Source organism: Patagioenas fasciata, chromosome 1 (genome assembly GCF_037038585.1).
Source record: "Patagioenas fasciata isolate bPatFas1 chromosome 1, bPatFas1.hap1, whole genome shotgun sequence".
Classification (NCBI taxonomy): domain Eukaryota; kingdom Metazoa; phylum Chordata; class Aves; order Columbiformes; family Columbidae; genus Patagioenas; species Patagioenas fasciata.
Window position 1 is genome coordinate 19,647,895 of NC_092520.1, and position 23,959 is coordinate 19,671,853.

A 23,959-nucleotide genomic window follows, 5' to 3' on the forward strand; every position below is an offset into this window, starting at 1 on the left:
TGTGTGCATGAGATAGGTCTGGAATAAAATAACATTTCATGAATTAATTTTATCTAGCATGTGTCTAAAGAATCTCAGATTTATGTTAATATTATGCAGGGTTTATGTGCAATGTGTTTGAAGAGGCAGACAACTGTTATTGAAGTAATTTTTATTTCATGTTTGACTCACATGAAATTATCATAGATACCTCAGAGCTCATTGTAGTACAACTCACCAGTCTGTGTCCACTGTGGGCTGCCAAGAAAATGAGAAAGGCTTTGGTCACACACAGAGAAATGTTTTTGTCCTCCAAAGAACACAGGAATGACAGGGGATCCTACTTGAAAAGAAAACAGAACGTACAACGGGACTAGATAAAGGAACGATGATTAATGTGAAGCCTCAGATTATATCTAATCACAGAAAAATGGGTCTGGAATGGACCTTGATTAGTCACCGAGTCCATCCTCCAATTCCAATGACAGATCAATAGCACTTACTATTTGTCCAGTACATACTTAAAGACATCCAGTAATGGAGACACTATTACACCCTCTGTAATATAAAGCTGTGCTTCACTAATGTTACCATTAAAAAAGCTTTTTCTCCTTGATGCAATCTAAGTCCATTACATCCTACCCTACCTACGAAGAACAGATTATTCCCTGTTTCTTTGCAACGGCCTTTAAGTATATGAAGACTCTTAGCACGTCTTTCTTTCGCCTTCTTTAGCCTGAACAACTCCAGCTCCTTTAATCTTCCTGTCTTCTGCTCATTCTTGTAGCCGCCTGCCCTGTCTCCTGTTGGTTCACATACTTCTTGAGCTATGGTTCACAAAATTAGCCCATTTGCTGGTGTCCTACCAACACTGCACAGAGCCCACAGACTGCTTCCCACACATACATCTTCCTGGGATATTTACTGTTTTTGCCATAAAAACACTTTGCTGATTCATTTTCAGCTTGTGACTTACCATAGACTCCAGATTCCTTTCTGGAAGATTTATTTTTCACCAGTTGTTCATTTTCCTGAATTTGTGCAATTTTTTATGCCTGCCTAGGCTTAGCAGCTTGCTGTTGTCCCCACCAAGCTGTGCCTTATGTGTTCTAGATCAGTTTTGCATTTGTCAGCATCCTAATCCCCTCCTTCAATGTGCCTGCAATTCTTCCCAGAACTGAACAGAGGTGTATTTAGGTTTTAGAGCAGGGGTGTCACACTCATTTTCACCGGGGACCACATCAGCATTGCAGATGCCTTCAAAGGGCTGAATGTAATTTTAGGACTGGATAAATGTAGGAGTAGCTAGTGTAGTAGTGTTCTAGAGGATCCTACCTGGTAGACCGATTTTGACACCAGCTGTTCATAACTACTCTGTAGGCACAGGTATCTACCTAGCTAAGCCCCAGACCCATAGCAGCTCTAGTCAGATGATGTTTCCCCAGTTTTTTATCAGAATATCAAGGTACAGTACCAAACAATGTAACAGTACATTTTTGCATGACTCAGTTGCTGTGGTAACATTATATTAACAAAATGTACATTGTCATAGCAGATTTGTCATATAAAGTATGTAGGCTTTTCTACGCAAATAACGGCAGAAGCACCATGAGATTCTGAGATTAAAAAGTTACTGGACAAAATGTGGTGACCTGAAAAGGGAAAGTAATGCCAGGCAGAGGCTAAAGAAAGAGCTGTCAAATCACCTGGACATTTCAAGGATGCCAGTTTGGGATAAGATCATAATTGTGGTTAAGTGAAGAAAGGAAAGGTCTACCTTCAGAAGGTACTCAAAAGGCTGAAGCAGAAAGCCAGCAAGAAGTAAACTTATTGTTTAGGATCCTCGAGTAAAGCAGCAGTTATTTAAGTAGACAAACACAACAGACACTAATAGTGATGACATCCTGCTGGAATCAATTATCTGCTCTGGCACATCTGATAATCTCAAGAACAACCCTGATCTAGAGAGTTTGGGGCAGGGGTTACCTGAGAAGGGGGCTGCTGTGAATGGAAGCACAAAACGCAGGTTTCCCAGCCAAGAGAGTGAGGAGCAGGCTCAGCTACACACACTGGCCAGCTTGTTGGACAACTGTGGGAACAGAAGAGGCATTCTCTATGTCAGAGGCACAAAATATCCAAGTCATGGAAAACAGCTGTAGCTTGTATGGGGAGAGCAGAAATGGCAGATTAAATGCACAGCATAATTGAGACAGTAAAGAAATTCTGAAAATATGAAGGTGCAGGTTTTTAATTAAAAAAAAAAAAAGTAACATGCAAAGCTGCTAAAGCCATTCTGACTTGACAGAGACTCATAAAGATGAGAGGAAGAAAATCAGAACTAACACGTAGAGGCCAGTTCTATAGAAAAAAGTATTGTTTATAAACTTCTGTTATTCTGTACTGTTACATCGTAGTTATTCAAATACAGGTTCTAGAAACAAAAGAGGTTTTGGTTTCAGAATGAGGCAGCCAGTCCTCTTTTCCCTTTTCTTGCTTTTAAGTACTGATTAATCCCATGAGTGAATTTCCATTCATTAACAACTTTTTCCTCCATTTGCTGACCAGGAAAGTGTTTTGCAATGTGTGAAAGTCCCAGAGAAGCTACGGATATCCTGAGTTTCGGCAAAACCTGAAGAACAGTGGTGTGGGCAAGACTGTGGACACAGAATGGGAAACCAAACCCAGGAGGAGATGTGGGAAGTGCTGGAGGTGAATGAATCCCCAGCCCTGACCGTCCTACTCAGAGAAAGTCTTTTTAACACTTATGGCCCTCCCTTTCAAGGTACTACTGCTGTATTTGAGCTTTATGGTCACGGGACAGAAAAATCCTGGATTCTGACTCCCCTATCTCTGTTTTAAAAGGGAAGCAACTTGCTTCCTAAGGTAATAGAGAGGAAATGAGGTTTTGCCAATGAGCAATGCAGTGACATCAAGCAGCTCACTTCACTTTGAGTAAATCTCACATTTGAGCAGACTTAACTTGTGCTTATAACTAGCACATTTTAACCAATTACACAGGTACTGTAGGTTTACAGAAACACAATCTCTTCTAAACAGGAGATGAGGTCAAAAAGATCTTTCAGACAAACTCACCAGGAACTCTTGTATACTAAAGAAAAAAAGTTAATGTGAAACTCCCTTGTGACTTTAAGCAGTTTCAAAGCCAATTCCACTCCACATTATTCTGTTCTCTCTTATTCTGATAATTGAGAATCATTTTCTCCAGCACTGCAGCGCTTTTAACTGACTCATACACTCCTCAGTCACCGGCAAAGGCTTCTATAATAAGCAGCAAAGTAGCAGTTCAAGTGTCTAATTCTTTAGTCTTGTTTTCACCAATTTTCTCTATTAAATTAATATTCATAGTCGCATTTGGACATCACTCTAACATTTCTGAAACAGCATCACCATGTCTGGGACTGAGGAAACAAGTCTCAAACTCCTCTTGCACATCTAGGTAACTAACCAGAGGAGAGAGTCAGCCTCTTGCACGATGAGCTGAGCCCTCCAAACGAATGTCTAAAATGTGGGTGAGATACACCGGGGAATTCAACAGACCTCGTACTGGATGAGTTGAACAAATAAAATCATGCTGTTGCACTTACAGACTATGTCAGCTCTAAGAGGGAAGGTTTATTGAAACATATACAGGAAAACGACATAGCCCTGTTCCTCTACAATCTTCTGCCCAAGAAAATCTATCACTTCTTATTGGAAAAGTAAACCCTGCAGAGTGGGCCTTCAGTCTTGTATTTCTGTGTAGGATTTTGTAGATTAGATGCAAAATTTTAGAAATTTAGCCCATTTTCTGCTGGGTACTGGAAGAGTCTTTTATAAACTTCAATAATAGAATAGGGGTGAATAACAATTATATATACAATCTTCCAGTCTGCGAGTAGCAATAGCTGTATGTCATATCTTGTATACGATACGCTCACTCAGCTCACGAGCTGTAATCACAACACCAGAGTTTCATTCATCTCTTCCAACCAGTCTCCTGGCGCTCAGCCGCCCCGGCAGCAGCACAGAAGGCAGGGTGGGATGGTGAAGAGCTCCATTACTTCATCTGCACAGAAGTAACTGCGGGGTGGGAGGAAACGTCTCATAATTAGAACACGGGACGGAAATTAAGGTTTCTACCAACTCCGCCACAGACTGAGTTTGTGATCCTCGGCAAAATGCTTTCCGACGACCTCCCTTTCTCCATCTACAGGGACAGCGAGGCTTGGGGAGACTTGAACAGTGACTGTCCATAGGCACAGGAGATTCTCTCAGATGGCAGCAGGACCCGTGCCAGGCAGGGAGGACCCTTCGGCCAGGCCGGGCCGCTCCAGCACGGTGCCCGCCCTCTAGCCCAGCCGGTAAGGTCTCGGTGTTTCGGGAGGGTGGCACTACGGCGGCCTTCACTTGCGGGCGGGAATCCACTACACGGCGGGTGGCCCGTGTCCCTCCGCCGCCCACCACCGCAGGCCGCTGCGAGGGCCGGGCCGGGCCCTCACGGCGCGGGGCCGCGCTCCGGGGCGCGCCGGGTCGACCCTGCTGCGCTGCCCCCGGTGCTGGTCCCCTGTCAGCTTTCGTCGCGCCCCGGCAGCAGGTGCCGCCCGCCCGCCCCGGCTCTGCCCACCCCGGCCCGGCCTCACAGCGGCGCGGCGGGAGGCGGGGGGGCCGGCGGCGACGGGGGCCCGGCGGGCTGACTGCAGGGCCCCGCGGAGCGCCCCGCAGCGCCGCGGGCATGAGGCGGGCGGCGGGAGGCGGTGCGGCAGCGGGCGAAGGGAGGGCGACCTTGCCGCCGCTCCTCCCGCCCGCAGCGGTGGGGCGGGCCGCCCTCCTCACGGCATGCGGCTGCCGGCAGGCTGCAGGTGGGTGGCTGGGGGCGGCGCGGGGGTTCCGGGGGCTCCGGGCGGACTGAGGCGGGGTGCGCGGCGGCCCGCGGCGATGGCGGCGGGGGCCGTACCGTGGCCAGCGGCGGCTGCCCCGCTCCGCGCTGCCGCCCCGGCGCCGCCCATTGCCGGGGCTGAGCCAGCGCGTTTGTCAACACGGGGCCGCGGCGCCGGCCCTGCCCCCGGCGCCTCCCGAGGTCGCCCGGCGGAGGTCGCTCGGGCGGCGGAGGCCGCGGCGCGGAGGAGCCGCCGCCGCTCGGTGCTTCCCGGGGAGGTAGGAGACAGCCCGGCCCCTCCGTCCCGCCACCCCGGGGGGCCGGCAGGCCGGCGCCGGCCGCCCCGTGCCCCGGCAGGCCCCGCGGCCGGCCCCTCGGTGGGCCCCGTCCCTGCGGAAAGTTTTCCTCGACCTCGTCGCTGCCGACCCCGGCGGGAGCGGCCGTGTGTCACCGCAGCGCCGGGCCGACCCCGGTGCGCTGCCCCCGGTGCTGGTCCCGCCGCGGCTTTGGGAGCGACGGCGGTCCCGGGGGACACGCATACCCACCGGTACCGGGAGTCTGAGAAGGAATTTAAAAGTTATTTCAGGTACTCTGCCTACCCTGCCCTTCCCCTGCTTCTAACTTTTGGGTTTTGGAGGGAGTTTTTAATAATTCAGTGAGAACAGTGGAGATTTATTTTCTGCAGTTTGGGTGAGAGAACCGGCTGTGTAAATTGTCTTGCTCTATTTAACCAAACCGTAATAGGCAAAAACCTCTAAAAGCTTTGGCGGAACCATTCTCAGATCCAGCGGTGGCTTTTAAGTTGCAGTTTCTCTTAAAAAATAATTTTCATTCACCTGTGTGTTTTGGACCTAATTCTGCAGGCATGTCTGAGTAATGCCGGGCATGTACGGTTGTATTTGTGGAGTGGTGACGTTATTTTATTATGCCCCCGGGGGAGGAAACCGCTGTGCTGTGTTTGTACAGCACCTTCTGCAACCCATCCTGGTTGTGTCTGGCACTCCCGTGCCTGACCCTGCTTTGCAAACTTTGTCAGGGCCAAATAGCCCTCATGCGATGGTGTTTATGAAAGTTGGCTTAAGTAAACCCATCCCACTGAACAGCAGACCACGCTTCTTTAACAGCACATATATTGAAATGTCTTGTTTACTGTGTCTTGTCCTCTCTGTCTGTGTTTGCAGAGCAGAGACATCATTCATAATTGTGGCTCTTAGGATTACGGAATTAACGGCATACTTAAGATAGCAGTAGCACAGTCTTTTGATCTGAAAAGAAAATAAACCATTCAGGTATGTCTGGGTTTTCAAAGTGGTGGGGTAATTAGTCTTCCACATCTCCTGACCACTTAGCCTGTGCCCACATAGCAAATGAGTTCACAATAACACTTCTGCCAGTACTGTATTAGATAAATCTTAATTAGCTAAATTTTCTATCTGGTGATGCTCCAGGCTTAGGTTACACCTCAACAAAGTGTACTGTAGTGAATGAATCAAAATCTGAGCACATAGTTTTAAAAAGAATTCGTTATGTCAGTATAAAACACAACCATTTTAGAGAAATGGGGAAAGGGCTTTTTATATTCTTCCTACCTTTTTTATTAATTGGACCAATTAGTCTTCAGAATTCAAAAACTACTTTTTCCCCTAAAGAAGGTAGCTGAACCAATTCAAAATATTTAACTCTCCACAAACCATGCCATATTTATTATTTTAGTCCAACATGGTTGTTACACCTTTATTACTACGCTAAACTTCCATAGGGCAGCAGTCAGTGGTCGTATAATCACTATTACTATTTGTGATCCTTTTAAAAAGGCAGCTATTATTTATGAGGTCCTGATAGAGCTCCACTGGTAATGTTTTTAGGCATCTGCAAATCAAAACATTCTTTAAAAAATGTCATCTCACAATGTAAATGCAAAGAGAAGTCGAGTTTATTGAAGGTATGCAATTTAAAAACAAACCCCATACACTCAACCTGACAGAGCATGAAGGGATTATCCAGGCTTGACTCATCTGTGTAGATTGTGCAGTTCAGGCTGACTGCTGAGCTGAGCAACAGTCCACTGGAGTGATTTCACTGCTGCTTCTCTGGGTTGTGCCAGCTTTTACAAACATTATTGGTATTCCAGAGCTGTTTTATTCTTTTGAAGAAAGCTAGGCTTGGAGTCAATGAAACTTGAAAAGATGGGGGATTCAGTTTGATAGTTGATGAAACTATTTACAGTTCGATTTTACGTAGGTAAGTCAAAAACTGTATGAGATTTTCTTCTCTGAGGTCTTATACATCCTACATGCGATTGAAAATACTGTTTAAGTGAGCTGGAAACAGACAATTTAAAGTCAGTGTGAAGTGAAAAGAGGAACTTGCTTGGCTCAGGTCAGTGTTTGTTGTACTCAGAAATGGCTATGGCTGTGCAACTCCGTGTTCAGTAGGAAGGAGGTGTGTGGTTTAGCTTGACTTCTTTCATTACAGAAGTCATTAAATCTTGTTTGGTATTTTCTGCATCAGTTCTGTAACATCGGGCTTGAACCAGTACTTAAAAAGAAATCTGCTGTTGAACACTTAAAGTCTGTGTAGTTTTTCACTGGTTGCACTTTTATTTTTTAAGTAAGATCCTAATCTGAATTTTGCTAGCCTTAGCTTCCAGTCAGGAATCTCTTCGTAGTCTGTATTTTAAATTCTTAAAAACTGAAGTACTTGAAAGAAAGTGACAATAGTAAGAAAGGGGCTGGGGGGGGCTATAGTAACTAAGAGGAAGGTTAGAAAATGTGTGACGTATAACTCCTCTTTTTCCTGTTCTGTAAATATTATTCCGCTTCTTTTTCTGTTTCCCACATGTAACTAGGAAATCATGGATGAGGGGCTTTTTAAAGTTACTCAAGAGAGATTTGGTTGTTCACTCTTTTCTGTAGTGTTCGTTGCCATGGCAGCTAGCCAGCTGCCTGATTAGTGATTAAGATGGTTACACTTCGTTTTTGTGTCTTGTGGTACTGGAAACTATATCTGAGGTGTGGTAAGAAACAGCTGTTGTACAAAGACTGCAGTAAGTTGTTTCTGTGAAGAGACTGAAATGCTTTTGTCCTCAGTTATTGTATGGTGATGCTTCATATCTGTTATTATGTATAGTTGTGTTTAAAATGCCTCCTGTCTTAAAGATTGTTAAATATTTACAATAAATATACTACTTCTGCTATATATTTGAAAGGAAGAAACCCATTAATTGAACAAACCTGTGTTTTTATGCTTGAAAGAAGTGACACTTCAGCTTAGTTACTGAATTGTATGTTAAAGGTAGAATATAACAAAACCAGAGGTGAGATGGTGTGACAAGAAGCAGAGTCATTTTTTTACCTCCTGATCTCAAGCTGTAGTCATTTCCAGTTAGCACATAGATAGAAAATCAATTGTAATCTACTTTTAATTGCCTTCTTGGTAGAGTTATGAGGCATTTTTCTCCCCTTGTCCCTCTTCCCCCCGCTTTCTTCCTCTTTTTTTTTTAATTGTTTTTTTTTCTCTCTCTCACCATACTTTTCCTCTGCATGTCTTGTGGAATAGGCAGCTTTCCAGAGTTAGAGGAGAAAAACAATCTATGGATATTTTTCACTTTAAAGCTCTGCATCTTTAAATGGTTTTGTGTGGCAGTTTGAGGCTCTGTCAAAAAGTATGTTCCTTACTGTGTTGTTTCGTGATGAGCAGAAACTGAGGAAGGTTTTCATAACCTTGGGGCTTTCTGCGTAGTTGAACTAGGCATTTCTCTTTCACCCATCAGGGTTGATTATTTCAGGGGAGATCACATTTCTTGTGTAAAAGGCTGAGCTTGCACTCCCAAAAATTCAAATTGTATTTTGCTTAGTATGAAATGCTGGGCTTGACACTGACTTTCCCATTCTCCAAGGATATTATATTCCCCAGTTACGGAGTTATTTTAGCTTTTTGGTAAACTAAAGCTCCATTTATTCCTGAATCATAGCTTCAGAGGGAGTATGTTTTGAAACAATACTTTAATTTTCAAACTTGTACTTATGCTATCCTGACTGGAAAGGTCCAGACAAGACCTTTTCAGTTTGCCCTGAGGAGTAATGAAGCTCACCCTCTGCAACTGCAAGATCTGTCATTCTTCCAGGCTCACCTCCCAGCATACACCACACTATCCTGACTGCCTGGGCATTTTAAGGTTGTATTTGCTTGATTTATGATACCAGGATAACACTTTAAAATTGGATGTGTCATCCTCCTCCCTGGGAGGGGAGATGTTTGTTTATGTATGTGTATGTCCATGTATGTGTGTGTGTGTGTATGGTAGATAGATAGAGAAGAGAATGCTAGACCACCACAGGGTCTGCTGTCCTTTAAATGTAGAAAGCACCTATGTGCTCACATTTACAGCTCCCAGTATCTCTATTTTAGACCAAAGTGTTTTGGTTCTGAGTTCTTTCAGGATAAATAGATCCTTTGCATAAAACTTTTGCAAGATTATACGAAGTATTTAAAATATATTATTTGTTACAATTATAGCTTCCTTGACAGTGGATAGTGAGGAAACTAAAGCTATGTCCAGGATGAGGGATTTTACTTAATGGGAAGTTGATATTTTGAGAAAAGAGTAGAGAGAGAGGAGGGAGAGACAAAGCAAGACGTTCAGTATTTGGGAGTGAAGGAGGGTTTAATGGAGGTTAATAATCCTCCCAATGGAAGAAATACAGTAATTTCTTTTGGTATGGAAGGAATGTCTTGGGAGGTGGTTGAAAGCTGAAGGGGAGTGCCAGAGATGGGGAAGTCAGTGAACCTGGAGGTGTTCAGCAGTAAATTGTGATGAAGGTTATTGCAAATACCTGAAGAGCGGTCTGCTTGCTGCGAGTAGGTAAAGCTCGGAGGCTGGGAAGAGTCTTAAATCCGTGAGTCCTTTACTAATTTACAAAAACTGTCATGATAATTCCTGAATGACCGTTTCTATGAACCATCCTCCCCTATGAGCTGTAAAAAGTAATGTGTTAAGTTGCAAAATCAGTGAATCAGTCCCATCAAACTTTGAAGTGTTCCGATGAGCTGAAAATTTCTATTGTGCTGTGACTTCAACCTTTTATCTTAAGACTAATGAAACTTGGTGGTTTGGCAGTGATTAGCTGGAAGAGGGACAGCTTGTATTATTTCCTTTAACAGAAGTTACTTTCCTAGTCTCCTTTTGTTCTGCAAACTGTTAACATAAGTAGCTGGTGACTATAAATCCTCATCTCTATGCTTTTTCGCGTCACCGTTCTATTATAGCTGGTGCCCTGACTCTTCACAGATCTTTTCAGTCCTTCGTCATCTGTAAAGCTAATGTTTGAATCACTGAGTTATCTGATATTTTCAGCATCAATGCATGGCCTCATCTTTGCTGAGAGACATTTCTCCTGTAAAAAGTACCATCAGCCCTTTCATGGATATCTCCATGTTGCCTAAGTGGAAGGTCTGAGAGCCTCATATTTTGCAGCAACATCTGCTAAGGCCTTTCCACCTTAAAACATTAAACTGATTTGAAAACCTCAGACAATTTCTCCTTCAGCAGTAATTCCAATACATACTATTTGTAATGCCAGATACACCTCTGGAAATGGTTTGTTCTGGCTGGGGAAGGGCTGTGTTGTACAAGTGCCCAGGGCTGTGCACCTGGGTTCACAAGTCTCTGTAGCAGCTGCTTCTGGGATTGCTGCTGCTATTCTTGCTGGGCTGCCAACTGGGCTTTTACCGCTCTTGCTGAGCTGTGAGTTCGACTCATTAGTGTTTCTGGAACTGTCACTGTTGGGATTACAGTCTGGGTTTCTTGAAGTTGTTGCTGAGCTACAGCCTGTGCTTACAGCTGAAAGATTAAAATCAGTGTTTTCTGCTTCAGCTGTTGTTTCCTCAGCCACCTCTTTGCTTGTCTGTTAATTGCTTTTTATTTTAGCTATTGTGTGGAAGAAGATAACATCAGGTATCATGCATACATTGATGTGACTTTCATCTGGTTCCAGCAAAAGACTGTGTGGCTCATAAATATATTTAGGTGGTACCCACTAGCTGGAGTTTGACCTTATTACATAGACTCATCCAAAGTTTTGACTTACTTTCTTGTGAGCTCTCTACATTTTCTGAATTATCATCTCTTGTGTTATAAGTGGAACTTGGTAAACCACCCTTGCCTGATGAATTATGTGAAATTAAACTACGGATCTTGAGAGACATTTAGCATCTGTTTGCATTGTGGAATTACACAGACAGTCTTTTTCAATACTCAGAATAATTGATCTTTCACTTTGCTAAGTTTAACTGTGTTGGTTACATGCCTTGTCTCTCCACAAGGTTTTATTCAGTATTTCGTGATGATCTTTCATCTGAGTTGTTTTATAAAACTGGCAGCTCAAAAGTTTTGTGAGGCTGTGGTAGCAATCTGTAGTTCCCATGGGACACCTTCCTAAATTTCAGGCTGTAGTTTGTTCCAAATCAGTTACCTTTTGATGTGTACAGTTGTCACAAGAGGGACCTCAGATAACAAACTCATTCAGTGTGAAAACAAATATCATTGCCTTAATACTGATCTTTCTTGCTGTGCTTCACATAGTTCCATGAGCAGTTTGAATTGTTCAGCTGCAGCGTGGATGCATTTGTTGGTATGCCTGAGATTGCTCTGGAGAGAAAACACTTGGAGCAGGCAGACTGAAAACAGATGCCTCCAGTGGGCATTGTAAGTAGAGTTTATTTCATCCACTGAGATGGAATGATTTTGTGGAAAGTGAAGCTTCATCCCTTGATAAGTGGAAGATGAGGTTGCAAAAATAGGTAATGAGACCAAATAGGCTGTGTTAGCAAGAGCATAGCCAGCAGATCAAGCGGAGTGATCATTTGCCTTTTTTTTGGCACTGATGAGATTGCATTTGGAGCACTGTGTCCTGTTTTGGTCTCCAAGGTCAGAAGGCACTGACTATGCTGGAGCAAGTCCAGTCGACAGCTACCAGGGTGATGGGGGACTGAAGCACGTCGCATACAAGGAGAGACTGGGAGAGCTGAATTGGTTCAACCTTAGTAAGAGAAGACTAAATGGGATCTTATTGCTCTCTTCAGCTGCATAACGTGAGGCTATAGAGAAGACAGAAGTACTGCAGCAAAACAAAAGACAGTAGTCGCAAGTTACAGTGAAGAAATTTTGGCTGGAAATGAATGAAAATGGCACCATGAGGATACTTCAATACTGGGACAGGTGCCTTGAAAGTTTGTGGAATTTCCAGCCTTGGAATTCTCAGAAGTTGACCTGGAAAAGGCACTGAGCATCCTACTAAAGTTGAGTGGGAGTTTGTTGGACTAGCTGACCTCTGGAGATCCCTTCCAAACTAGATTATTTAATTCTAAATGTTAGTAGCATCACCAGTTCTGAATTAAGTCTTCCCATTTATATCTGTCATTGTCAGATCTAACTTCAGGACAGGGTGGGACTCCGAAAAACAAAAGTGAGCTCTGGGGGCCAAAAAGGGCTCAAATATTAAACTTAAGGAAGGAATCTGTGCAGGTCTTCACAAGTCTAAAATCTACTTGGCTTTCCAACTTTAAAAAAAAAGGGGGGGGGGGGAAGGTAAGAGAAAAGATTCATAAAGTGGAGGCTAAACATAAGGAAATTTGGTCTGCAGTATTAATTTCTGCTTTTAAAGTTGCAAACTTCTGAACTCAGAATGAAATTACTGTGAGACTCTGAAGACCTGCAAAAATTACGTGAAATCACTAACAGATGGTTTGTCTCCTTTCGATATATTATATTCTTAAACAGAAGTGGGCAAACTGTTTTATTAGTGTATAAATTACTAGGATTTCGAAGACTGGTGTCTGTAGTTCAGTGTGGGATCTTCCTGGTAGTTTCTTCTGAGTTCTGGGACCCAGTAAATCTGAAGAAGCACCATACCTAATTGACAGGTAGCCAGACTTCTGTGCAGCTGTTTTCTTTCTATTTATTTTTAAACTTGGATTTACAGCTACGGTAACCCACTTTCTGTAAGATCTGGCTATTGTTGCTACTTGTCAGGTCTATTATAAGCTTTCCCAGAAAGTGAGAAATAATTATATACTAAGTGTGTCTTGACAAACTGTGTGACCATCTCTGTCTTCTCTGATTCTTAACTTACTCGATCCGGCTAAAAAATTGGACCTTAACGTATTCTCTGGCTCTTTCATTCTGGTAAAGAGTAAATGGCAAGGCTGAAAGTCTTGCAGAAAATCCGCTGCTGGCAGCTCTCTCGCAGAAGGCTCCAGTCCAAAATGACAACTGCAGCCGTGTGGTACAGGCACGGGAATTGTCTCTCAAATAAGCATAACCCTGTGAAGCCATTTAGGGCGACGCAGAGTCCAACCAACACCTTGAAGTCTGTCCAGGAACCCCGGAGATTATGGAGCTCTGTTGCCAGCAGCATGACCTGAAACACAACCTGGCCATGTCAGTAGACATTTTGAGAGGCCTATTTTCCTCTGACAAGCCTTTCAGACTCTTAATAATAGTCTGTGGCACAGATGAAAGATGTTAGGTTGACTAGCTAAGTCTCTTAAATTTGTATTTAAATGAAGAGAATACTTTTTTTTCCACATAACCATGTTAGTTTTGTTAGAGGATTTTCTTCTGACAGAACAAATTTGAATAAAAGTACTTTGCTAAGCATGACAGCTTACACTTTGTACAGTTGTAGGCATTGTCTGGCTGCCCAATATTGTCACAGGGAAAGTTAATTAGACAGTTCAAATTTTCGTGCTCAGAAAGCATCCAGACAGCGTGACTCATTCTGGAAGTGGGAAGAGATCAAATCTAACATGTATTGCTGGAAACGCTTTTTGGTTTTTTAGTGTGCTTTGTATCTCAGTGTCTCAGCTTTAATTCAAAAATAATAAAATCAAGAAAGAAATTCAACAGAGTGCCCTCCAGTGATAATCTTTAAATCAGCACTGTTTCCCCATTTGTTGCAGAAATCGGCAGCGTGTTCCACGCCGCCCTGGCGTTGATGAGAGCAGTTGCTTGACAGCCATCTCAGTGTACGGCAGGGGTTTTCAGCATTTTCTGGCTTGCAAACTCCTGAAAACCTTCTGGTAGAGTTTGGAGCTCTAGAATCTAGGTAGCTGAACTGCCACTTGGATTTTCGTGGGCTCCTTTGGCAAACTGTGTAAAAATAGGATAGACCCTTTGCTGTCCGTACACTGAAATTTGAAAAACAGTGGCAGAAGATTTTTTTTGTTTTGTTCTTTTTATTTTTAATCTAGGAAATTTTCTTAATACCTCAAGATGTCTTAGGCTTCTTCATCCTCTGAAAGGGCAGAAACAAATACAAGATATTAGATTGAAGTGCAGTTTTAAAGAAAGCTAAAAAGACTGTTAGACCTACCTCTCAGTGCTAATGGCAGCTGTTGTATTTTTCCCTTGTATATGCATTTGTAAGTAAAATAATTTATTTTTTTTTACAGACAGGAAATGGTACCTGAGGTCACAGTACTAAAGAAAGGTGGGGGTAGTTCTTCCACGTGGCTGCATCATAGCAGGGAGTGAAAGGATCTACCCCTATGGACACAGGCATAGTGGAAAAAAATTGAACCTTAACCAGCCAAACCATGGAAATGGTCGAATTATTTATGTCTCTAGTAAAGGAAGACATTTCCCTGATACTGCTTACTTTCAAAATTAGTCTTTGCTTCAGAAAATGGGTTTCATTTGAAGAGTAACTTCTCACTGCGGTGCTGACAGGTGATGCGGGAGTCTTTGCTGTCGCAGGCACTGCCTTGCGCTGCCTGCGTGGTGACTGGTTTGGCTGGAGCCTGTCGGGCTCCTCAGGTGAGCACCGCGTCATCTCATGACAGACAGCTTGTGGCCATGGTCTTTGTCTACCCGCAGGCACGCAAAGGCCGGAGCTGTTTATACTCCTGATCAGCAAAAAAGTAATTGCTATGTCATGGTAAAACTTAGGTTTTTCCTCTTCAAAACAGGGGATGTCATGATCAATGTAGCAACAGTTTCCTCAAGGCTTGCATGCAGTCAGTATTCATGATCTAACTGAATTATAGTAGAAACTGGAGACCTTTTAACTCTCTTTTGAGATGATGGCCTGCTGGAGAATGCATCCCTGCTTTTTTAAACTATAAGGATAACAATAGACAGCTGAGTCTTCTTTCCAAAACTAAAACAACTCTTTGCTGCTTTGTTTTAATGCTTTTGAAAGTGCATATTTTTCTACAGAGAAACTACACTGCATTTAAAAATGCAATTGACCCTATATATATATATATATTTGTTTTGTTTTGTTTTTTTAAGTCTAGGTGTTCTCTAGGCAGAGCATTAGTCATCTTTATCATAATTTCAGTTGTTTTTCTGAACTCTGGGCACTTTTTACTGGTGATATAATTCACTCCTCTGTATGCCTGTAGAGTTGTGGTGCTTTTTTTTTTTTATGGCTGTGTGTATACACAGTCTGTAGCACCACTTACCATTCCTCTAAACTAAGTAAACTTCTTTCAAAGTGTTATACTTAAGATACTTTGCATCTCTTAACATACTAACTGGAAAAGAAGAATTTCTGTTTTATTACCACGTCATAATTTTAAAGATAAGCACCTTCCTTGCAGCTCCCAAGTCCAACAGTATATGTAGGATATTTTTCAGTGGCACAGAAATGGGTTTTGTCTGTAACATAAAACTTTTATTTCTATTTCATAAATGCAATAGTATGTGATTGATTAACTTGTGCAGTGTATTCTTGCAAAAGTATCATTTATTACTGGAGGCTTAGCATAAAGTTCTGCAATCAAAGATAATGAAATACATTAATGGGGCAAGTTGTCTTTCTAATTGCTGCAATAATACCACTTTAGTTACAGAATGACCATTTTGTATGCTTGCATAAAATAATTTCTTTTTAAATAAGGCTTTGTTTTCAATGTGTTTGAAACAACAGGAGTTGGCAAGAACTAGCAGCTTTTTTTTTAAAGTGTTTTTTGGTTTGTTGTTGTTTTTTATAGTAGCACATCCCTAATATCTTCAGCCTATGCTGTCTGAATTTCCCAGCTGCTCCAGCTCTCCCTCCTTTGGTCTCTCTGCTCCTCCCATCCGTGCTTCTCATACCAAACTGGGCAGCGGGTGGGAGGGGACCTTCTCCTTCCCACCCCTCGCCCAGCCAAGAGGTTCACCCTGGTCCCTGTCTGCAGCATCCCATCGCTTTGCTGAGTGCCCTTTGGAAATCTTCCGCCATGGAGTCCCTGAGCCCGTCACCTACAGCCAGTTCATGATTTTGTGCTGCTCTGCTGTTTAATCAAGTGGGATTAGGGAGCGAAGGATGTATATGACATCCAAACTCTAGAAATTGCTTTGTGTGTTTGTGCTGCCCAGCTTCTTGTGATGCTGTTACAGCCTCTCACAGATAAGACAGGAGAGCCACAGTGTTTCTTACTATGGTTTTTTTTTGTTGTTGTTGACCTCATCATTCCCGTTAGGAAGCATTGTGTATGAATGCTATTCTGTCATCACAAGCATGATTTAATAGGAGAGTCTGGCACCTTGTAAACCTTGGACAACGCAATTTCTTTTAGGGAAGAGCTGAGAAAATGCTTCCAGAACAGGCAGCTGGTTTAAGTAACTGACATTGTACACAAAGTTGACTGAGAAAATGTCATCTTAATTGATGCATCTACAGCTTGCTAGAATATTTTCTGTAAATTAAACAATATGATGTAAATCTTGAGATTCTATGTATTCTGACTTTGATCACAGGGCTGCAGGATTGGGTTAGCATGAACAATAATCTGCAACTAAAGTTTAGACCTGGTTCCCTCAAGACACATACTTGGGAGCATGGTTTGTTGCTGGGGGTGGGAGTATTCCTATTGGTGCTAGAAAAGACATTGAGGAGACAGGTCTTTGCAAGTAAACGTCTTACAACCTAATTTTTAAGGCCGATTTTTAGTCCAGATAAATACACTTGCCCTGGTTGTGCTTATAAAGCCCTAAGTATACCAGTTCTGTGCTATGGAGTTCTCAGTTTGTTACAGATGTACATAAAGGGTATCGTACATGTCCTCTGCCAAAAGAAGCGTTTCTGGTATTGCAAGAGCAGTGCTTGGCTCTAATCAGGGAGATACTCGTCTAACAACTAGCCAGGTGACCCTGCTTGTGTTTCAGGGCAATTCTTGGACATAGGTGAGCTGGACTGGCTTCATATTTTGCCTACAGAAGTTTTAATATGCTTAACATTATCCAATACCGGCAACTGAGGTAGTCTAAATACCACAGCAGGGACTGATTAGCTTTTTCAGATCACTACTTTTATTCGCTGTTTGCAAAGAGGCTTAATCCGGTGCTGGAGATCAGGAGTCCCACTGTGCTCGTGGGTAGCTTTCTCTCACTCTTTGTGTTCACAGTGGCAGAAATTAGTGAGGAGCCTCCTCCTGCCTCCAACTTAAAAGCTCCAAAATAGCCCTGTTAGGAGTTGTTCTTGGGAGTGTTCAAGGGAAAGTGCAGACAGACTGCAGTTGGGGTTTCTGCTTTGCAGCTTAGTGTCTGGGCACATCATAAATACATCAGTGTAATAACATGATGGTATGGTATTTCATTTACTGTATTGAATCACTATAATATCCACATAAAGCTTGGGAAATTACTTACAACTTTTCTAACAAACCTACTCTAATTCTTTTCTTCTTCTAAATCACAGTGGATGTTTCCCAGCAGATAGCCTGTCCTCCCAAGCAGAGGAGGACAGCTGCCTTAGTATTAGCTGTTCTTAGTATTGCTTTCAGTAATGATGCTGAAGTTGAGTAAATCCACTTTTCTAGTAGTCATTCAGATGAACAATTGCAAATGTAGAATCCCCTCCTTAGCTACGCTGAGCTGTCTTCAGTGAGGTTAACAGCAATGGCAACTTTTTATTTGAAAGTCCACATGGCTCCACCTTTTTTATCAAGCATCAAACCTTTCTATTGTTAGATTGCTAAATATGAATGTTGCAGGGCTTGGTGATATTGGAAATGTTGGGCAGTGAGAGGAGGGATGGGCTGGAGTTTGTGTTTCTGTGTGGCTTACTGCAATAAAAATAAAAACAATAAAAAGCTGGCAATGGCTTAGCTCCTGACCTGTGTTCAAATATTTCATTGTTGGAAAGAGATGGAAGATCTTGGCATCTAGAACAGATCTGTGAAATAAAAGGGAAAGTTCTGTTGCAAAAAAATATGAGTGACTCCAGAACAAAAGAGTGATTCATAGTTCCTCTCTGTCAAGTGCCCTAACGTTTCAATGCCACTGCTTAAAAATATCTATTATTCCACATATTAATATCACATGGTTTTAGTTTGGTCCGTTTCACCTTCCTTTGAAATTACCCACAAGATCTCTTTTAGAGTTGTGTGCAAGTTTCTTACATTTATCGACTGATGTACAGAAGTGTCAGGAAATGCAGAAAGCAGCTTCTGAATACATTTCAGTGTTTAGTGTGGGCTCATTTCATACCTCCTTGCACTTTGTACCAATATGAGTAATTTTGCAAAAAAGAAAAGGGAAATACAAACAGCTACTGATAGATTTATTTCTCTTTAATATTTTTCCTTACAAAGAACTTTTTATTTCCATAATAGAAGGGATTATATTCCATACGACTGAGATATTTTAATAGGAACTCGCAACTTTTACTACTTAAAAATAATTCCTTTCTTTGTTTCATGAATTAGAAACAATGAGGAGAAGCTGAAGTCTGCCCAAGCCAGGTGTTTCTTGTTGGCAGCCTGCTCCCTAATGACTCTGGCTCTCGTACAGCAGCTGCCTGCTAGTCTCTTTTGTATGGCCTATTGTTGCTGCACACCCCTCGTTAATACACATGCTGCCCGGGGCAGACCCCGAGAATGACATCAACTTGCTTATCTGAGACAGCTCTGAACCTGACGCAGGGTGGGTGGGAGGTTGCCTCGCATCTGCCCGGCCAGCTAATTGTGGGCGCTGCGGGTCGTGATTGGCTCCGCGGCCGCGCAGGAGTAGGTTAAGCAAAGACATCGCGGGTCCATCTGTTCGGCCGGTCATTGTTCTGCTTGCTTGCCTGAAGTCTGCAGCTGAAATCGTGTTAAGGAGTTGCTTCTGGAACAGCTACAGGAAACCAATGTCTGTGTGTTTTCCAGCGAACGTAAGTATAGGGGCTTCTCTGCAGAAATGGGACGTTTCACCTTTCTGGTGTTTCAGCACATCAGTTTGTGTTCAGACAACCTAGCTAGTGTGTGTGTCAGCTGAGACTTGCACACTTTGGGTCTCTCCTGGAAAAAGAGGGAAAGAAAAATAGTTATGTCTGAAGACCAAGTGTATTAAAGACCGATGATCTCACCCAGCGTTTTCTATTAAGGAACTTTCAAAAGCATCAGTAATGGTGTTGTTTCCAAGAACTGGAAAATGGTAGGCAGTAGCCATGAATGGAACCAATTCTCCTCTAGCCCCCTGGGGGGAAGGGGAGGTTTCAACTTTAAGTTATAGGTATTTACCCTTTTTTTTTTTCTTCCCTCCCAAAATAAGCTGTTGTTTACTTTAGTTTTTGCTGGTAGAAAAAACCTGTAAGCAAAAACCAATCAAACAACTTTGCTATTATAACATACAACAGATGAAATTTCCTGTGTTTGTGAAAACAGGAGGAGCTCCATTGTGGGCTACCTGAAGATACTGTAGTGTGAGATAGAGCATTAGGATGCTCTCAGATGAGAACAGGTTCCAGTCAAAGGTTTTGTGCTTTGAAAGCTATTTGTAAGCATCTTAGATCTAGCCTGGCTATTTTTATAAAGTTTCTAATCTGTTTTGTTTTATATTTTGAGTTCAGATGTGAGGCTGAAGAGCAAGCACTATATACTCCATGAGCCTGTGTTCCAAGGATCCTGTAAAGAAAAAAACAAAAACAAACAAACAAACAAAAACACTAAAAAAACCCCTGAATACTTTCATATATCAGTTGGGAGGGAAAGGGAGCATATAAAAGGGTTAAAAAGAGGTTTGCATTTCTACCACATGCCCTATTGTGTGAACATATGCATGAGTCTATTGAAAGTTTTCAGAAGATGGGCAGGCCACCAGTTGCTGGTCTCCTGCAGTTCCAGTAGACATCTGTTGCCCCAGAGCATTAACCAATCTGTTCAATGGGACATCCTTCCTTTGTTGGATAGAATGATGCAGACAACAGCACTCACTGAAATACAATGGTAATTAAATACATAGAAACTACAGCAGTAGGTATTTATTACATATTCATTATTTTATTTGCATTGTTGCAGTATCTTTATCATTTGGATAACTGATACGTGCAGTTTTTTTCTTTTCTGATCAGCCCTGCTGTCCTGTTTGTGACAAGTAATGACAGTTTTTCAACAAACTAGGATTTCAATATTTTCCATTTTGTGTTTAGAAGACTTAGAAAAAGCCTGCCGGTGTGAAAATATGCTGAACTATTTCACTGTAGAATGTATGTTCAGAAACTTTTGACAGTCTTTTGAGAATACACCATTTCTGTTATACTGTGCCACCTGACATGCTCATTTACTGTTATTATTTTCCTGTGTAAACTAAATTTGCATTAAACTGCTTTTCTTATGCTCAGTTCTAAGTGGAAGATATTCTGAATACACATTAAAAGATTAGGTGATCTACTTGCTTTCATCCCTTCGAGAAATATTTGTGTTTTGTGTGGAGGTCAATTAATGAGCTGATTGTTGTTAATGGTTAGTGGAAAATGGTGGTGACTTCTAAGAAATGGGAAAAGATTACACTTCTACAGTGTAGTAGCACAGTGCTCATCTGGAGTATTACAGTTATACTTGATAAATGTCTTTGACTCAGTAATACAGTAATTTAAGCCTTTAACAGTGAACCTAGTGTAGGTTCTGTAGATATTGTAGTTTTAAACAGGTTGTAGTTTAAAACTAACATTGTCATAAATGTGTCTAAATTGAGAGTTACTCATTTTATTATTTATAAATAGAAGTTCCGTTACTCAGCTGTGGTGAGCATAGCCAAAAGTTAAAGACTTTCTTGACAAGAATTTTTTGGCTGATTTTTGTTTGTTCATTTGTTTCTCAGTTGAGTCAGAATTGATAGCAGATACTTTTCTTAGCTATATTGTGTTGCATCATTAAGCATGCTTTAAAGCCAAATATGCATAAGGAGAGTTCTTTGCAAATAAAGTGCAAAGAGTTGTTCTTATCTGATGTTACTCCTTGGATAAATGTGACCGTTTGTGGTTTTCATGAGCTTCATTGTCCTAGATATAGGTACACTAGTGTTTATTTGGAATACACATTCATTCACATAGACTGTCTGGCATGTTACTCCTCAATAACCAAATCAAGACAAAATCATCAATTCCAGCAGTGCTCAACAGGGACATCTGATTTGCGTGGTTCTAATCAATGAATCCGATAAAGGACATCATGTTGGGACCTCCAAAGTCTAGCATTTCTAAGAGATGCTGCTGACCACAGACACGGTGTACAAAGTTCGCAGACATTGTAAAAATTTGGCTGAAAAGAAATAGTTTGTGTGCAGGGTTGACACCAAATGCCAGAAATAGGGAACTGCTTATGCAAAACTATTTTAGAATCTTTAGCTTTGGATTTACTGTATAAACATAATTGTAACTACACTTCTGAAGCAATAGTATGATGACTGTATACTGTCTGTGGCAGATTTTAAAGCTGCTGCTCATATTACCCACTTTAAACAGTTTCTGAAAAACAGTAGAGTTCTGTGCAAAAGAAGCCATTGTATACTGGAGCAAGATGGAGATTGACAGGAGACGTAAAGCAGATAGATGTGAGGCTGATTATGTATACATTCCCAACAATGGACAAAGCTCAGTTTATGGTCATTTTTCATAGGCAGTTGATGTGCAAATCATCTAGAGTACGTTTCATATAATGCCAGATCTTCTGACGCATTCATATGCTAGTGACTTCTTTGAATCCCACTGGAGGCTCTTATGATTGTAGTTGCTGTAAAGCACTTAAACTTCAAGGAAGAAGCGATTGGAGAATGACTTAAGTATTATTTTAACTGACAATAAAAAAAAAAAATCCTCTTTCTGATCTGTGCACTTCAGGCTTTGTTTATTCCATGCTGTTAATATGCAACCTCCTCGTCCCCCCTTCCAAAAAAAACTTCACTCTGCTTTTAGTTCAATACTAAAATGACATTTCACAGTACACGGATTTAGGCAGTGACCCATTATCTCCCCGTATTCTGCAGCAGCGGTACATGAGCCAGCTCAACTTTTCAGTCCAGCTTAAAAGTGTTGCCCATTAACTAGACTTCCTTGAGTCAGAGCAGATTGTGGGGTTGGTGGAACAATAATGTCGGGGCTTCCAGATCGGTTTGGCAGCTGCATTGTTCTCCGAGGGGAAACCAGACGCACTTAAGTCCCGCTCTCTTTCATGGGCTTTTGTTCATACCAAATTATTCTTTTGCTGTGCTAGTATTCATGATGGTATGTTAAAGGAGCGCATCCTAGCAACTACAGGCTGTTGCTAAGCAGCCTCGCTTCCAATAGGGGTTTCTTGTTTGAGAGATTTTCTTTTTTTTTGGGTGTCAGTTCTGTGAGGGCCACAGTGTTGGGTTTTTTAACTGTATCCTTTTATTGGGATATTGTTGTGATTTGTTACTAGCACTGTGGCACTGAGTGCATTACGTTAGTTAATAAATCACTGTGTGAAAAGGCTAATTTCCTAAATTCTCATTGTGTTTAATCCGTGGTGTTGCTTGAAATCCTAAAGCTTCAAGTGAAGAGAAAGTAATATTCCTTGATACACTGCTTGAGAGTATTACAGCCCTGCTGCCTTCTAACAAGATCATATCTAAATGGAACTTGAGTATTTTCTTTCATATCAGTCTTGCCTGGATTAAGGTGTTGGAGGTGAAACGGTGGTTATATATTTTCATTTATTTATTTTAACTAGAAAAGCTTAGGTAACGTGAGGGGGCTTTGCCCCATAACGGAAAAGCTCCACCACAGTGGTGATGCTTGGTACTCACTGCCCATTGAGGCTGCTTTTACTGAACCACAGATTGGATTCTTTGCTTTGTTCTCTCTAATCTTAAACTTGGATGAATTCTTTTATGTGCATTCTCAAAATTTTATCCCAAGGAGAGTAAAGTGTACGTTATTTTAAAAATACTGAGTCACTCTTAAATGCTGACCTGTAAACGGAGAGGAGAATTAATGTATTTGCTGTCAGAAATTTTGGCTGTTTGCAAGACATACCTGTAATTTGTATTAGTAATGATCAAGAGTTTCTGTTTGACATAATGTTTCTTTCTCAGTATATCCTCCTTGATGAAATTTGTGTCTGTAATGCATCTGTCAATTTCAAGTGAAATTCTTTGCCTCTATGTCTTACTTTTATGTTCTGCCTTGCAAGATGGAAGTGTGAAAGAACTCTTTGTTTCATAGCCTTTCCTTAATGTAAATTATTCTTTTTCATTGTAACCTTGCAGTACAATTGGTCCATATGGTCTATTTTTATCTGTGAGAAATAATTTATCTTTTACTTTATTGAAGCAATTAGCAGAGATTCCTGTTTAAAATAACAAAATAAAGATGTAGCAATCTTCTTTTAAATGTGGATGGCGGAAGTAATCTTTGAAATGAAGTGGGTAGCAAACTTCTGTATAAATACCATTATGCAAAATTCCTCCAGAAAAACTGATGTGGCAAGTGTATGAAGTTCAGAAAACTGCAACTTTTCTTCTTCCATTCTTCCTACATGACTTCTATCTATATATTTAGTTCTGATTCGGCAAAAAGCTTGCACAAATCTACTCTGAGCATTGAAATCAGCTTGATGAATGGTCTGTTGCAATCATGCAAAGACTTCCATTGGCTTTATATGCCATTAGATCAGTTCCTGTCTCTAAATGCTGTATGTGTTAGTAATGCAGCACTCTGGTGAGAGCCGTTAGTCTTTCTTGACTTAATTATCACTCTGTAAGGGAATTCAGAAATAGTTTGAGTGTATTCAGTGGACTGATAGTGGGGTTTAGGACCAATATGTTTTTATTTAATAATGTTTTCTGTTACTAATTGATGTGTTATGTTGTCTTATATTTAACTAATAAGCCAG

General features: G+C 41.6%; 1 protein-coding gene across 5 annotated transcripts in view; it reads left to right on the plus strand.

Annotated features, from left to right (window-relative positions):
• Positions 1-4,010: 4,010 nt before the first annotated feature.
• The window catches only part of ZC3H12C (zinc finger CCCH-type containing 12C), a 47,506-nt gene continuing 27,557 nt past the window's right edge, over positions 4,011-23,959 (plus strand). The window contains exon 1 of one of the 5 annotated variants that reach the window (XM_065831395.2): positions 4,011-4,340. Coding sequence is in view for 1 of the 5 variants with exons in the window: in XM_071803892.1 (XP_071659993.1) it covers positions 18,973-18,996 (24 nt within the window). In the remaining 4 variants the exon portion in view is untranslated. Of the gene's footprint in view, positions 4,341-4,617; positions 4,839-5,235; positions 5,442-6,056; positions 6,145-18,857; positions 18,997-23,959 lie in introns of those variants that run through there. The other 4 variants (XM_065831404.2, XM_065831412.2, XM_071803900.1 and 1 more) reach the window with 4 other exon arrangements.